Source organism: Cololabis saira, chromosome 12, assembly GCF_033807715.1.
Source record: "Cololabis saira isolate AMF1-May2022 chromosome 12, fColSai1.1, whole genome shotgun sequence".
NCBI classification, from domain to species: domain Eukaryota; kingdom Metazoa; phylum Chordata; class Actinopteri; order Beloniformes; family Belonidae; genus Cololabis; species Cololabis saira.
Genome location: NC_084598.1, coordinates 24628481 through 24645512, shown reverse-complemented (window position 1 = coordinate 24645512; position 17032 = coordinate 24628481). Strand labels below are relative to the sequence as shown.

Genomic DNA, 17032 nt, shown 5'->3' with positions numbered 1-17032 from the left:
CTATTCAACCTTAACTTGGATCACATCTCCTCCACTCTTTGTTCTGGCCTCCCTTTCCCACTTTCTTGTTTTAAGAGGTGATGCTCTCCCACTTAGGAGACATGAAACGCTTCAGCCAAGTCCTATGCCATTGATCGGTTGAGAAAAAGGCAAGAGACAGACAATACAGCAAAGAGAATGCTCCCACTGTAAGATGTGCCTTGTGGGGAAATAATGCTAACAAATACAGGGTCTATGCAACCTGTCTGCTGCAGTTCCCCTCGTCTGAGAGCCAGCATCAGTCACTCTGTGACAAGTCTAACTACCTACAGAGTGATAGTTGGTGACAGCTATTCACAGCCACCCGCCTATACATGATACGTCTGGGATATAGAAAGACATTGCAAAAGAACACGAAAAACTTTTGAGTAGGTTTCATATTTACGCATAAATCAGACCGCTGACGGCAGGTGTTGGTGTTGAGGGGTTCTATAAAAGGTATATTCGTGAGTCAGACAGCATCAGACCTAATGAAAGCGTTTCCTCCCATCTTTACCAGCCATGGCATTCTACAAACAAACTGCACTTGCAAAAAACATGCACAACAAAGCATTAACATCTATGCCTTGACATTGTCATGACCAAGCCTCACGTAGTCTCCTAGCACTCCCACGTAAACATACACCGTCCAAACAGATGTAGCCCGTGTGAGCTGATTTACAACGAAGTAAACGATTTAAGCTGCCCATCTCACTCCAACACCTAAACACCTGACACGGCTCTCATAAATAAGACTGGCCAGGGCCTTCCACATAATTTACACCTTGGTTATCTCCTAAGCTAACGTGTAACAGGTCTCCACTCCATATTTCACCACCTAGAGCTCAGCACTTAATGGAAAAAGATAGACGTGTTACCAAAGGAAGGGGGCAAGAAAACTTCAAACGCTTAAGGAAAAAAGGATTGGATTTTGGGATATGGTGTGGCTCCAGAGTAATGCGTATGAATGTTGGGTGTGTATACATGAATGACCCTGGCCCTGGGCGTAGCCTAGAATAGCTTAGCCACAGCCCAGCTCAGATAAAGGCCCACAGCCAGGAGTTCCACTTCGATGTCTCTCATAAATCGTCTCGCTTTTGTCTGTTCTCTCTTTCTCTGGCTGAAACCTATCCTATTCCATTAAGAGTGATGGATCAGCCTGAGAGACTCTGAGGTTATAGGTCCCTGCAAAAACTGTACTTTAAACCAACATTGTGAAAAGAACATAAACACATGTATAAAGAAACAATTTCAGATCCTACATCTCAATGCGAGGATGAAAAAGAGGGAAAAGTGTAGTTGTTTAAGACTGAGCAGTTGACACCACATATTGTTATTGTTATTTATTGTATTAGAACAGTGGTGAATGTTTTTGATATTTTTATTTGCAACTTAATTTTATTTTTTCCATTTTGGTATCCTGACCTTAATTTGACAGAATCCGTGCTCCCTCTGGTGGACAGTTTCGGCAATGATCACTTCAAAATGTCATTCAATGACTATGTCAAACTCGAACTCTGTTTTGTAAAAAGCAATTTAAAAATAATATAGTATATATAATATAGTATATATATATATATATATATATATATATATATATATATATATATATATATATATATATATATTATAAACTAGATTACTATTACTTTATTAGAATTACAATTAAAGTAGGGGAAAAGCAATAACTTGTGTTTATTGAGTCCTACAATGATTTAAAGTGGTGAACAAAACGATATCAATAATGAAATAGAAGCGGAAGGAGTTTGTGTAAGGTATGTGTGTGTGTGTGTGTGTGTGTGTGTGTGTGTGTGTGTGGGGGGGGGGGGGTTGTTGATTTTTATCACTTTTTCTTTTGCAGAGTATGACTCATAACACTTTTGTAAGATAGGACAAGACGCCTCCACATGTTGGAACAACGGCACCACATCAGTAGCAGTGCGTCTGTTTACCTTTCAGATGTGACGCAGCTTTCTGCTGCGTGTGTTGTCTTTGGAGGCTGTTGAAAAGATTAAAGGCTTTAATATCTCGCAACGTAACTTTAAAAAAAAAAAATACAATCCTTCTTCTATATCGTAGTTATATCATGGTTACAAATTGGACCTGTGCAAAAAAAATTGATTTTGTTTTGCAGCAATGAAGCAGCATCTAATTCCAGCATAGATCAGTTGTATGAAGCAGAAATGAATACACATTCCATATGTTGATGTTATTGAACCACCGAGTGCCAGTCTTTGCACCAGGCTGCGGCTGCAGGCCAGCTGAGAGATGTTGCCCTCAGGTGGTGAGACTGAAACATAGCAGAAGCGAATGTGAAGTCCATCAGACGGCTGAAAGATTCACAACTGAGTCTTTCATTCGCTCGCTTGTTTAGCACCCTATTTGTGTTCGAATGAATCGTGTTTTTGATTTAGATTGTGTGTCTTCGTGTGTGCGTCTTGTGTGAGCGTAGTCCGCGTGATGCGCATGCGCAGACCGCGGGTGTGTGAGGCGGCCTTTGTTTAGGAATGCGGCTCTGGTGCGCATGCGCGCCTCTTTTGCCGGACAGTGGGGGGACATAAAGCCTGGTAAATTGCACCAGAGCAATAAAATGGCAATAAAATGACAACAACAGTGCATTAATCCATCACCAGGGAGCGCTGAAGGTACTGTAAAGAGCTCTGACTGGGCTCGGAAATGATTTCTGGGTTTATCAGCTGAGGGGTGCAGCGCTTTTTTAGTTTGCCAGGGGGCAGTGAGGAGTTGGGAAGGCTCATGCTTTCCATCCCTGTGGATTGGGTTTATATTAATAGCCAGCAGGTTAGAGGTAGGAAACACTGCAGAGATGCAGCAACTTTATATTTATACCCTATACTCATTTCCTTTTAATTAGAATTCTCAAATAATGAAATGGAGTGTCAAACTAACCGGGGACTGAAAGAGAGAAGCGTTGACAGGTCCCTTAATTCCTTCAGCTCATTTGTAACAGGATTTTCTATAAGATGCCCCCACATAGAGGCAGACGTCTCTGTTTTTGGTGGAGCCCCTCCGACTCCCTGTTGCTCCTGGAGAAAGAAAGCTTTATTTAGGAGCACCTGGATTTATGTGGAGGAACCAGAAACAGCAGGTGATGGAAATTGCTGGCGCAGTAGGTTGGCTGTGGCCAGGGGGTTCTGGCAAGGTTGTAAGTGGGCCCAGTGGGTCACACAGTCATTTCCTGTTTCTCTACCTCTTAGCTCCCCTTTTTACCGTCTTTCTGTCCCGGCCTGCCTTCCTGCCAGCATCACTTCCTCCAATGGGAAACAGATGAGAAGCTCGGAGTCCAAGGTGGCCGTGATTTGCCCTTCCTATAATCAAGGCCACACATCTGACATACATTTTCACATAGTTTGGGGCTAAAATGTGCCTTTAAAGATGTCATTTGAAAGTAATGCAACCTTTCCAACAAACATTATCAAAGGTTATTTATCTAGCCTGTTAAAAATGGTATAAACTTTTTTATCCTTAAGGTCGTTAGTGTCTGGGCTTTCACAGGTTACGCAGAGTCATACTGATATTACCGACATACAAATCTGTTTCAAAATCCATCTAACTCCACCTCACTGCTGACATGACAACTAGTTTCTGAACAAACACACAGACTTTTGGAGAGTCTGGCGTAACTTATAAACCTCCTCTCCTTACGTAAAACCACTGGCAGGCAGCTATTCCTCACGAACAGTACTCTAAACTGAACCAGGTGCGTACATGCCATAGTGGAGAGGTCAAAAGTGGAAACACATGATCCACTCTTTCTTCTTCTTCCTGCTCTTCTTCCTCTAATAACCACTGCCAGCTTTTTTTTTAAATGCTTTGTGTTAAAATGGACCTATAAACCTTCAAGTAATGCGTATGTAATGTGAGTTTTGGTGCATGGCGAACAGATTTCCAACCAGGGAACATAAAGTGTGGTGAAATTAAGAGGGAGGGAGGGAGGAGGAATGAGAAAGGGTGAGAAAGAATCAGACAAATGAAGAGTTAGGTAAAGCGGTGGACAGACTGAGCAGAGCAGGGAGGTAGAAGTAGGAGGTGTCTGTGTTGTGGAAAGACATCTGTTTGGTCTGCTCTGCTTCCCAGACTCACCCCCCCTGAATCCCTGTCACACTGCCGTGGCTCGGTTTATTTCTGGCCCGCAGTTGAAATGAAGGACTCAGTGTTTAGACATGAGCTGTTTGGATAATTTGGGCCGCGTGTGTCACAAAACCTGTAAGTAAAAGCTTGTATCACAGCGTCTTCAGAAGTAAGACATCTGAGACACGTTATATTTCACCCTGATTCACTCATGAATCAGCGCACAGGCCACCCTAAGCTATTTCACTAAGTTTTATTACAAATGTGTTTACTGCTAATCAGTGTAATGGACTAAACTAATAGCACTTGAATGTGTGTTTAACTTATATATTTCGCCAGCCTTTGGAGATGACAGGGCCCTATACAAGGATAGTGGTTGTAATATTGAGTTATTAAACCTATTCAAGAACCTGTCAAGAGCCCCTTTATCCTGTGTAGAGTAGTACCTACACCTTCTTTTATGTGTTAGATGTGTTATGCAGCGTGGCTTTATAAAGTATTTATCAAAGCTTTATAAGACAGTAAAATTGTAATCAGTTCAGGAACCACTTTGAGGAGTCCACATTGTGAAACCTCTCTATTCTGAGGCCTCGCAGCACTTCAAGTCCTGCCAGAAACTATTCCTTGTGGATCAGTTAATATGAACTTCCACACCTCCTGATGAAATAAAAACCCCTAGAGAAAATCGGAGGGATTTCATGCCCGCTCTGAACTCTAATCCTTGATGGAAATAAAAAGGAGTGAAATAATGTCGTTACAATTCAAATGTAAAAAGTGTCGAGTTCTGCAACGCAGACAGATGTGATTCCTTCCTCCTCTGACAAAAAAGACTCCACTGCAGCTGGACTTTAGTCTCCTGGATTTAAGACACGCATAGCGTACCTCAAGCGTATAACCCCACACATTAATATACAGTGTAACATTAGATAGTTTATGGCTCTGCATTATGTGAAGGCTGGCTGTGTCTGGGAGCACGAGCAGGAAAATGTTGTGGTCAGTGGTGGGTCAAAAAGACAGTCTGAGCTCAAGGCTGGCGGGAGGCCAGCCTCTGTACGTGTCTGCTCTGACTGTTATAGGATTAACGCTCGGCACACATACAGCCGGACTGGGGGAAACTCAAGATGACTTTTAACGTGAAAGGCCGCCAATAAGTCGCCATCATAAATTCAGGGACACATGCTGTCTGTACCAGCACGGTACTCAGGCGCATTTCCTCCGGGAGGTCGGGGCGTGTATGGGGGAGCAGGTGGGCTCTGCGTTGGCTGACCTCGCCTCCCTAGTCCGTCAAGATATTGTCAGAGTATGCTGGCAGCTGGGGCCTCGCTTTTCAACACTTAGATAGAGCAGGAAAGCCAAATGCAGCGTTCCACCACAAAAACCACTGAATATGTCTACAACTGTGTTTAAACCCCGGACTCGGCTGATTTAGGATTATCTGACACGAGAGAGGCCCGTTTTTGTGAGATGCTTTTTCTCTTAATTACTGTAAGCAATCAACTTAGGCTTGTCTAATGGGAATTTCCACATGACAAAGGAAGCTGTTTGTGTCGCGCTAAAAACACTGTGCAGCGACATCCCCATCACTATGTGTACTTTAGCAGCAGGGGGACATTGTGTTAATCTTGCAGGGGATCTTGTACAACCAATTTAAAATCAATAAAGATGCAGTGATGTTTTTTTTTAGGACTTCTGCAGCTGCGATGTAAATAAGAGCTTGGTTCGAAGCACACATTTGTTGTCTGCCTTCGTGGGGGGTCATTTTAAACCCACTGATGGATTCACAGCATATTCCATTACAAAGTTCACCCCACATTCTGACACTAATGCACCCAATTTTTCCTAATCATTTTGCTATTGCAGCGCAAGCAATTAGGTATAATTATGTCAGTGGATGATTTCTGGTCATGTATTGATAAAGTGACTTGCAAGTAATCATTAGCTGCATGCTTTTAAATTGTTGAAAGAAAATAAAGTGACACATGCCTGAACAAGAAAAAAGTATGGTGTTAAAAATTTGAAATTGTAATCCAATTATCTTTTTCTTGTAAATAAAACACTGCCTGTGGTTTCCTATGATTTTCTGTCTACAACTACACAGACTTACTTAATGCCTCCAATCTTTTTTTTTTTTTGCTCTCGCTTCTCTGCAAATTAATTTATGATCTAATTACAAGACAAGCCTCCAGATATGAAGGAACACAAATCACTGGTCCTTACCAGATGGCAGAAAAACGGCACGGGATAATTGAAAATCTAGAAGTGGATCAATATTTAGAAGCCCAAGGTTACACGAAGTGGGACACTAAAATTAACATGGAAATATGATGCATTCCATCCGCAGGCAAACCAGCCTCTGTTATTCGGTGCTGAGCAAGTACTGACTGGAAAGCTTCTAGTCCAGTTTTCTCAATAAAACTAGTTTTAAACTGCTCGTCACATGCAACTCTTAACATCTCAGACATGTGCTGCAATTTCGTGTGCAAACCTGCACCCGTGTGCGCACTCGCTTGCACTGTTAGTCAGTAGTCTGTCATGCAGGTCTTGAGGTCTCCTTTATGACACAATGTACCATGAAAGCTCAACACTCCACCATGTCGCAGTCTATCTCTGGGCCCAACCCCGTGCCTCTCTAGCATTTACCTCTGGCCTGTTAAAAATGATATCAGCTCATGGAGGGCAAGCATTAGCATTTGCATTTTATTGGAAGAACAGAGATTTAGAGCAGAGGATATATCAGCTCTGAGCAGACAGAATTAGTTAACAATGCATTACCTGCCTTTTATGGCAGCTATAACTCTCCCCCCCTGGTGGGGAGAGATGAAGGAAGGAGTGTGGAGGAGGAGAGGGGGGTGGTGCTGGTGGAGGGGAAAGCACAGCCAGCAGAAGGTTGGCGGGGAGAGCAGGGGGTGCTGGGTGGGATGGGGGGGGGGGGGCATTTGGACCGTGGAAGCTTTGTCTACGGTGCTTTGGTGCACGTGAAGTGTGATAGCCACACAAATTAGGGCGCCGCGTCACAACCGCTTTCACACAACGTCGTGCTCCGCGCCGGTGTTCTGCAGATCCTTGCTGCCTGCCGAGAATGCTACTTCGTGGCTCTGCGCATGCGCACAGTCGATTTTCAAACTTTGATGGGCACGTCCATCATTTCTTGCAGGATGTAAAATAAATCATATGGTGTGTTGAGTATTTAATCCTTCAAAATACACTACCCATGACATTTTATTTATTTATTTATTTATTTATTTATTTATTTATTTATTTATTTATTTATTTATTTATTTATTTATTTATTTATTTATTTATTTATTTATTTATTTCTCAGGACAATCCACATTGATGAACATATACATATGTAAATGTGCCAGATTGTAGCACAAGGCTAGTTTCTGTAGTCCAATATAGGCAGGTAAGGTGTTAAAAGGAGAACAGGTAAAGATGCAATAAGAAAAAGAAAACAGAAACAAAGACAAGTACAATTAGTAAAGACAAGTACAATTAGTAAAATAAGAATGATAAAAAAAAAAGTTAGTAGGTAGGAGGAGACCCAAACACACATTAGGTGTGTGTACACATTTGTTGACCTCTGAGCCACATTTTTATCTGGTTTTTAAAAGTTGTTAAAGAGGGGCATTCCCTTATGTGTACAGGTATAGAATTCCATAACGCACTACCCTTTATGGATAGTGCGTTATGGCTAAAAGCAGTTTTTCTGAATGGAACCTCTACGTTTCTGTTGGACACTGCTCGAGTGACCCGCGACTGTCGGTATTTAAAAAATTAGACAACTGTATTAGACTGTATTAGACAACTGTATGAGAATTTGCAGAAGTTGTCGAAGCTTAATAGATTGTATTTGTCCAAGATGTTACAATGATGGTATGAGATAGGTTTTTTATCTAGGATTTTGAGTGCTTTTTTATATATGAATGAATTGACATGAATTGCATTACACTTTGTGAACATTATACGATAAAGAGGAAAAAACAACAACAATTCTATGGCTTTATTTGATATTAATTCAGTCATTGGCCTTTATTTAGCCAGGCCGGTCATTAACACATTCTTATTTACAATGACGGCCACTTGGGGGAAAGGAAGTGGGCTAGGGAGTAAAACACAGTAAAATTGTAGCTCTACAAAAGGTAGAAAACCATTAGGTAGCATTTTTTGGCAAAGCAGCAGAAATTGGCAGAACACCGGGAGATTATGGGGCGGCCATCGCTGCAGACATGTGTACGTGAACGCAACAAGGTGAAGGAAGCACAGCTGTTCAGCAGCTGTGGGTTTACAGTGCCACCCCACAACATAGGCAACAAGAACATCTCACCCCATCCTGTGATAATCTTGACTCACAGCCAATGGCGGAGGTGGGGGGTGGCTGGGGGTGGCCGTGGCCACCTCACGCTGAGTCTTGGCCACCCTATTGGACTCACAGCACTGCTGTGAGTCACAGCACCTTGTCTCGGGTTTATCTGAGTCTAGCTGAACCCGCCGAATTGCTTTTGTTTTTTTTCTGCACATTTATTTGTCTTTTTTTTTTTTTCTCTCGGTATTCCTAGCTGTGATTCGGTCCACTGCGGCAGTTCCTGTCCTCGCCACGGCTGCACAGTAGCTCCCCCGGCACTCATTAAGCCTGAATTATGGTTCTGCGTTAAATTGACGCAGAGATTACGCCGTAGGGTTACGGTGTAGCCTACGACGTACGGTACGCAGCGACGCGCAACGTACGGTGCGCGTCGCCGCGTAACCTACGCCATAGGCTCTGCATTGGTGTAACGCGGAACCATAAATCAGCCGCAGCTCTGCTGCGGGCAACACCCCGCGGAGCTCATTTGCACCACAAACGACTGGTATGGCGTTCTCCACATGTGAAGTACACAGAAGCTGTGGCGAATAGATACAGTTACAACAAAAGAGACAAAGACGACACTCATTGAGACACACGTGACTGGAAAAAACTTGTTAAATTTATAGGCACGTGTTGAAAATAAAGTGTTTAGTCCGCTACAATCTATCCAAGGTCCAGGAATGTGCGCTGAAAAGCCAATACCTTTCAATTAAATATGGCACAGATAGCTCCCAGGTGATTCCCCCCTCACATAAAGCATAAATTAATTTCTGGCATAAGGCACAAATTGGCTTTTCCTCGTCCTTTTAACTTAAATTATGCCTTATTGTGTATTCCAAAAAGATTACATATCACAATGGTCCCTACATGTGCATTTACCACACACTAGCAGAGCTCCCATGAGTGGATTTCCCCAGCAAACTGTCCTGGCCCAGGTCTGTCAGCAGACAGCTCCAAGCTCCATAAAAAAAAAAAAAGAAGAAAAAAAAAGAGAAGCCTGCTGCTTTCTCCCTTTGCCCAGCTTAATGGTCCCAAGGGCGGGATATTTACTAGTGACCTTTGCATTCCATTTGGAGCATAAAAGTCTTTTTGCGAGGAAAATTCCATCGTTTTCGAAGTAGCCCGGCAGCACTGTTGCTGTATGCGTGTCTGTGTGTGTGCATGTCAAAGAGAGGTGCTATGAAAGGCAGCAAGAAAGAAAAAGATGTTGCTTAGAGACAAACAGGACTCAACCCTTCCTGCAGTTGTAATCATCTTGCATTTGGTTCTCATTGCAAAGACCCAACTCTTAAATATCATTTCACACTGATAAATATTTACTGGGTGATTGCTCACCAATGTTAAACTGGCCAGATTGAAACCATCTAGCATTCACATTCCCAGTGTGGATCCTGTTTTTTCCCTTATTATTCTCTTAGAAAGTATCTGTTTTCTCCTCTTTATACACCATTATAAGCATTTCACTATTGTGCACTGATCTGGTGTTTTCTCTCGCCATTTTGCTCCATCACTGCCTCAACTGCTTTGCAACCTACCATGAATGAGCCATAATGGCCCACAGGGTCACATCATCCCTTTACCGACACACTCCATCTCTTTTTCCAACAATTTCTGTGCATTAATCTTAAAATGAATAATTCCATGAGAAAACCAACATGTGGAAGGAGGCCAACTTCAAACATTTTCCATGTGTGCAGCGTTGTTACTTCAACACTTAACATTTGGGTTTTAAATTGTATCTTGGTAAGTTTTAACAATTTGTTGAACTGTGTACAAGTCCAAAATATTCCGATCAGAATAAAAGAGGACTTCCTGGTATAATGAATCAGCACCAATTTATGAGTTATTGTAGTCCAGGTATTTAAACTTAAATTAAGATTTCTATGAAATAGTAGCATTCTTGTGGCATTGGTCACTGACGCCCTCTCCTGGAGACACAAAGGGTTTGCTGCACATTATGTAAAAAGGCATAATTGGACTAGTCTCAACATATATTTGACTTCAGTCTTACTTGCTCAGGGCAGAATTCTCCCCCTTACATTTGTAGACTATCTGAGAACAAGCAAGAAAGGTAGTCAGTCAATCCTAACTGATTTAGATGCAACAAGGTGTCAATTTCCTGTAGAAATATGAACATTCCATACAATAATTATAAGTCACCTGAAAGAACCTTTAAACACTGAAAATGTTTATTAAAGGGTGCTACTGTACACATACTCGATACATTTTTTCACAAGAAATACTACTTTTTAAAAAGCATTTTTAATTATTTAAAAAAAGACAAAAATGATAACTAAGTAATATGAAAGAACATGATGTATGGGCTGTATGTATCAGAGGGGAGAAGATCACAGCTTTATTTACCAATCCTCAGACTTGCACCACCCCCCCTAAAAAAAATGAGGAAAGTCATTTTGTTGACATTTGGTCCGAAGATTCCATGCTGGAGCACAAGAGATCAAAACTACAAAAACCGTTGTCCATTTTAAGTTCAAAAACTGCCACTACTTAGTTCATGGGAAAGTTCTGAATTTTTTGAGCAAAGAAAAAAAAAAAAAAAGAAAATACTCAAGGTAAAATCTATATGCCAACTCATCCAAGAAGAAGCCAAACATTTATACCAAGAACAATCAATTCCAACATGCAAGGTAGATTCATGTTTAAGTTGCCTTTTATATATATTTATATAAAGTTTGAAAAAAAAAACAAAAAAAAAAAAAAACAAGACGAATAACCATAAAAATGAGGGGCTGTTGTGATTGAATGTCCTTGACTATGATCATTCTCGTTGGTACCACAAGGGGGAGCATCCCAATAGCCATAATGAACGCCGGTTTCATTTCATCCAGATGTTGTGAAGATTGTCTAACTTATAAAAGATCAATAACACTTTAGTTAAAAAAGAAAATACAAAATTGAACAAAATGTGGTTTATTCTTTTTTCCTTTATCTGGCAACAGTATAAAGAAATTAAAAATCAAATTCATAATGAAACTTTTAAGAGAAACATTAAAATGAAGATGTCACTACATAAAGACATAGTTGTTATGTCCTTTATACATTTTCAGATTTAAAACAGTTATATCCCAGAAGACACGACAAAGTGAGAAAACATCTACAAGATAAAAAGTGTTTAAAAAGGAAGCGATTATGCAGTCGGGAAAGTTCTGGGGTGGTGGCTTCCTGTATATCAATACAATGATCATATTCCTTTGTGTGTTTCTGAAGAAGAGAAAAAAAAAAAAAAAGAAAGAGGGGTGCACTATTCAATACAACAGGATGGGAATTGTGCACCAGCTCCTAACCGTTAACACATACGGTATCAACTTTTACTTTTATGACCAAGAATTTCAACAGATGGCCAGATATGATGGCGTTTGCGATTTCCCTTCTGATATAATTGTATCCTGCAAGCACTAAAACACGTATGTTAAGATATTAAAACGGTTAAACAACACAAAGTCAAAACAGTAGAAACTTTCCCCAGTAGCATAAATCACCCATGTCCACTATGAGTTCTAGCTGATGGATCCCTCTCAGCAGTTTGGGCCATTGTGCTCCAATGAAGCATGAATGGAGAACAACAACCATGTGTGCCGTCTTTGTGTCATCGTTGGACATGGTAAAGGTGAGGGATGGGAGTTTTGGATGTGGGGATAAAAAGTAAGAAAGAAAAGAAAAAAAAAAAAAAACAACAAACAACAAAAACAAAAAAAAAAGTCTGACTCAAGGTTGTCCCTGCAGTGGAGGTTTCCTCCTGAGGTGATGCACTCACGCAGTGACAGCCTCCTTCTCCTTCTTGTCACTATCTTCATGCCAGGTGAGACGCTCCTCATAGAAGGCTATGACAATCTGTGGGCACTTATGATTGGCCTCCTTGGCAAGTACGAGATCTGCCTCATCTGAGTCTTTCCTGCAAGGAGCAAAAGTTTGAAATTATTTTCAATGCAAGATTAATACTAAAAAAAAAATACAAAAATAAATAAACAGACCACTGAAAGACAGAGTCTCCTAGTCAAGTTAAGACTGATGCCATTGTGTTCAATGCAGGATCTAGAACCTAACTTACACCAATCAGTTTGGTCTATTGCATTCATATTTGTGCGCTATTGTGTCTACTAGGGCTGTGCGATTAATCGATTTTAAATCTAAATCGGATTTATTAATCACAATCGATGTTAAAAAAACGAAATTGGAAAATGGATTTTCCTTTTTTGCAGCTGGCTGCATTACAGACAGAGCTCGTCTAGTCATCTTTGTTTGGTCAAGAAAATTGTAAATGTTGTCACTTTACTAAACTCAAGGAGGATTTACAGTATCTTTCAGTTGCACTTCATTCCCAATAGGGAAATTTGTTGGCTATTTTTCTTTAAAAATAAAGATAAAATATTTGAAACAAATTTTTTCCATTGTCTTTTGTAGTTTTACCAAAAAAATTGAAATCAGAAATCAGAAATAAAAAAAAAAAAAAAAAAAATCGGGATTTTATTTTTTTCCAAAATCGCCCAGCCCTAATGTCTACTACAGTTTAACTCAAATGTTGTGCAGCACAACTGCTTCAAAGAATCCCACTGGGAAAAAGAAAAAAGGCCAATGGATGTAAATACAAACATAAAAGTAGGTGTACAGCTAATATGATGAAGAGCAGGAAACAGAAAGATGAGGTTCTGTCTACAACAACAAAGAAAACACACTATTAGGACCCAATACCATGAAAAGAAGAAAATTGTACATTAGCAGCCAGGCAGAACACTGGCAGTTTGCTAGCAATACCACTGAATGTTCAGTGTTATTCTTAAATAGTAGAATAAGTATTTACATCCTAACTGTATCGACAAATTGAAAAATTTTGATCTGATATTTAGATTTAAACCAATATTGCTGAAGACTGCCCAGTTAAAAAAAAAAAGGCTATAAAATCAGAACTACAAATATTACCTCACTCAAAACCAAGGATCAGGCAAGATTTCCTGATGACAATTTCCACTGACAAAGTTAAAGTAAAGCACATCAACACCTACCACTTCATAAGGAACATCAAGTCTCCACATGAGTCAGTTGCGCCAATGATCTTCTCTGGCTCAAGCCCTCTCTCAAAGCCACGTGCAACTAGAATTTCATCCTAAAAAGACAAAATCAAGTTCAAAATATTGCTACAAAACAGGAGAAGGGAAAGGTGGGAGAAAAAAAACAAACTATTCTGAATTGAGTTATGATTACACACCATAAACTTAGTCACAGACAGTAAGTTACATGTGCTGCTGTTAATAAGTGAGCAGGGTAGGGGAGTGTCAGACAATACAAGTGCTGTTCATCCAAATGGACACATTTTATATACAAATGAGCCACCAAAAAAAAAAAAGAGATAGTTACAGAACCAGTTTGATGTTGTCCCATAAAAGATCAGCTAGCTTGATGAAAAATTATGTCTTTCACCTACTACATTAGATTTATGCAGATGATACCCCTTTCCCTTCTCCTGTTTTGTAGCAATATTTTGTAAGCACAAACTGATAAGGCAGCAAGTTACCTTTGATTGTCCATATGAATTACAAAAGAGTAGAGGGGCTCAAATATATTATTGTTAAGACTAGTGATGCACCGATTGTTCGGTAACCGAAATTGTTCGGCCGAAAATGGCAAAAAAACACTTTCGGTGTTCGGTGGAATAAGTGGGGGAAAAAACCGAACAATTAATAACGGCGTTGTAAAATAAGGAAATAGACTGGCCGCTCAGTCCCGTAACGTTGCGCACCACAAACATAAATCGTTGGCCAACCAAAAACTAACCCCATAAGAATTTTACCAAACATTCACCAGGAGGTGGAACCAAAACAAAGTAATGCTGGGAAATTAAAAAAATTTCATTTTTTTATGTTCAATAAATATTTTCTACCTTGTAATTTTGTAAAATATTTTTTTCTTTGAAAAGCATGCCTAAATCAAATGTATTTGATTGAATGTATATATTAAAAATTGGCAAAATAAATGAAAAACTGCTGAAGAACCATGTTCGGTATTGTTCGGTATTCGGCCAAGTGTTTATTATTATTTTCGGTTTCGGCCACAAACTTTCATTTCGGTGCATCACTAGTTAAGACCAATAAATTACGATTTATTTTTATGATATGCTCATAAAACACTGTAAATTTTTGCATCCTAATACTGCTCATACCCACCTCTTTTTTCTTTTTGGGCTTACTTCCACCTTCCTCATCATCATCATCATCTTCATCTGAACCTCTCTTCTTTACGCTGCTGGACTCCTTGGTGCGTCCTACTGAGCTGGAACTTGATTTGCTTCCCCCACTGCTAGATGTAGCATTTGCACTGCCAGGTTTCTTGTAGGTCTTCATGAATTCAGAAATAAGTTCAGGGCAGTCCAGGTTCTTCTCTGGTTCCCATGTGTTGTGCTTCCTGAAGTGCACAACAACGCAGCAAGTCAGCACTGGCAAAGTCATAGCAGTGTATATACCAATACAACACATGCACTGTCCACAAATGGAACAATATTGTTACCAAACCAAATATCTGAGTAGGGTTGCCAGCTCCCTGAAAAATAAATAAGGGATACCTTATTTACCCCCGATTTTCTTCACCCTTCCTGGCTTGGTAAATTTTTTTAGCGAGTGAAATGACTTTTTACTATTTGACTCGACCCCCAGTTGAATTAGATGCATATTTTTGCATTCCATGAACAGATGGAAAACAAGTTATTACCTAGTTTAATAAGCTTTAATACAAAATAACAAAATGAACTGAATAAAATAAGTATCTTTCTTAAACAGAAACCTGTCCTGCTTAACTTAAAAAAGTTGTATAAATTAATATAAAATAAAGAACATCCATTCTGAACATTCAATCTGTCTCTTTTGTAAAGTACATGTTATCACTTTTCATGCACTTTTGAGGCGATTGATGTTCAAATTCATATGTCGACTTAATAGCTCTTGTAATGCCATTATTATGACGTTAACCAACCCAGTCCTCAGTGCTGTAGGATACCAGTCTGCTATGTGGAAACACTGGTATGACTGTCTTTTTTAAATATTGTTGTATGTTTGTTTGTCTTTTTTAATGGACCTGAGTCTAAATAAAAAGATTGATTGATTGATTGTAATAGTGCACATTTTTTTGTGCAATAACAAAAGTGCAAACAGAAAGTATGTAAAAAAACTTGTCAACATATTTGTGCCTCAAAAGCCATGACTGTAGGCTACAGTTGTAGTAAAACAGAAAAAAAATGTACTTATTAACTCAACAGCTCAATGCCATTTTCCATTTATTTTTTGACTCTCACAGTGCATCCCTTTTCAGCTCAATACAGGACAATTCAGTTTTTTCAAGGGAAGGTTGGCAACCCTATCTCTGAGTCTTTCGAACTTCAACAGTTAACTTGCATGTCATCTTTATGGTCTTTGCGCACATTAAGTAAATAGATGGGTATTGTTGGGGTTCCAACTTACTCTGAGTAGCCTTTCCATTTAAGGAAGAACTCAACCCGGCCTTTAACCACCCTCCTGTCCAGCACCTTCTCAACAACATATTCCTCCTCATCAGAGGAGGAGGACTCCTCTTCGCGAGACTTTTTGCCCATAGTAAAGTTCGGTGCTTAACAACACGCCGTCTCAGGCTAATGGCACTTCCCTGTTCAAGGAAACACAAGAGGCCAAACGTTAAAGAAAGAAAGAAAAACATGCACGTCGCATAAATCAAACCCATGCATGCACTCACACATATAATCAGGTACAGGGTTTGCAGCAGGTACAGGTTGCTTTAGAAGGTGAGCTGCGAGCAGCGTGGCTACCAGCGAAAGCATCGTTTTCATTGTCGTCAATTTCCCCTCAAACCGCCTCCACAAAGCACACCAAGTGTCCCCGCCACCAGCCCACGGGAACCTCCCCCGATAACCGCCCGGTAAAACAAGCTGGGTAGCATTTAACGTTAGGAGGAGAACATTTTTGCCACAAATATGTGAAGCTGTGCTGCTGCGAGCTTAAACCTGCTAAACCTGCTAACTTAACTTGACACATCAACCCACGAATCTACTCCCGGGAAAAGCACAATCGTATTTTACATTTTTACAAACCTTTGGATGTGTACACCACCGGGTTTTTTAGTGTTGTTTTTTTTTTGCTTTAGCAGTGAACACCTCGGCTGAGTGTGGTCCGTTGCGGAGCAGCCAGCGGTGTTCCAGGCCAGCGCCGATGCTACGTTAGCACGTTAGCATCTAAATCACATCAAAGGTGCCGTGCGCAAAAAGCGCGCGGTAAAGTCGCACAATGGCCCCGCCCCCCCGGTCACGTGGTACCGACAATACAAGCACAAGATGGAGAACACGTCCCTGTAGTGATATAACCACTATTATATTACTCTATTATTATATTATCTATTATATAACTCACGTCTTTTTAAGGTGCCGGTTAAAGGTGCATGTTTACTGATTTTATGTGCAAATAAAGGACACGAATAGATTAGATTAGAGTAGAAAAACGTATTCATGCATTCATTTTCAGTAGGTTGGATTATTGCAATGGCATCTTTTTTCTTTGTTTCTTTTACCTTTTCTTTTTCCTT

The 17032-nt window shown here is 40.2% G+C and overlaps 1 protein-coding gene across 1 annotated transcript; it reads right to left on the bottom strand.

Annotated features, from left to right (window-relative positions):
* Nucleotides 1–10634: 10634 nt before the first annotated feature.
* On the bottom strand, nucleotides 10635–16702 carry cbx5 (chromobox homolog 5 (HP1 alpha homolog, Drosophila)). The gene is made up of 5 exons (XM_061736095.1): nucleotides 16545–16702; nucleotides 15922–16102; nucleotides 14635–14872; nucleotides 13477–13577; nucleotides 10635–12368 (listed from the first exon to the last, which is right to left on the bottom strand). Exons 2-5 carry the CDS (start codon nucleotides 16050–16052, stop codon nucleotides 12227–12229), a joined length of 612 nt encoding a protein of 203 aa, XP_061592079.1. The 5' UTR covers nucleotides 16053–16102; nucleotides 16545–16702; the 3' UTR covers nucleotides 10635–12226.
* Between the last annotated feature and the right edge of the window lie 330 nt (nucleotides 16703–17032).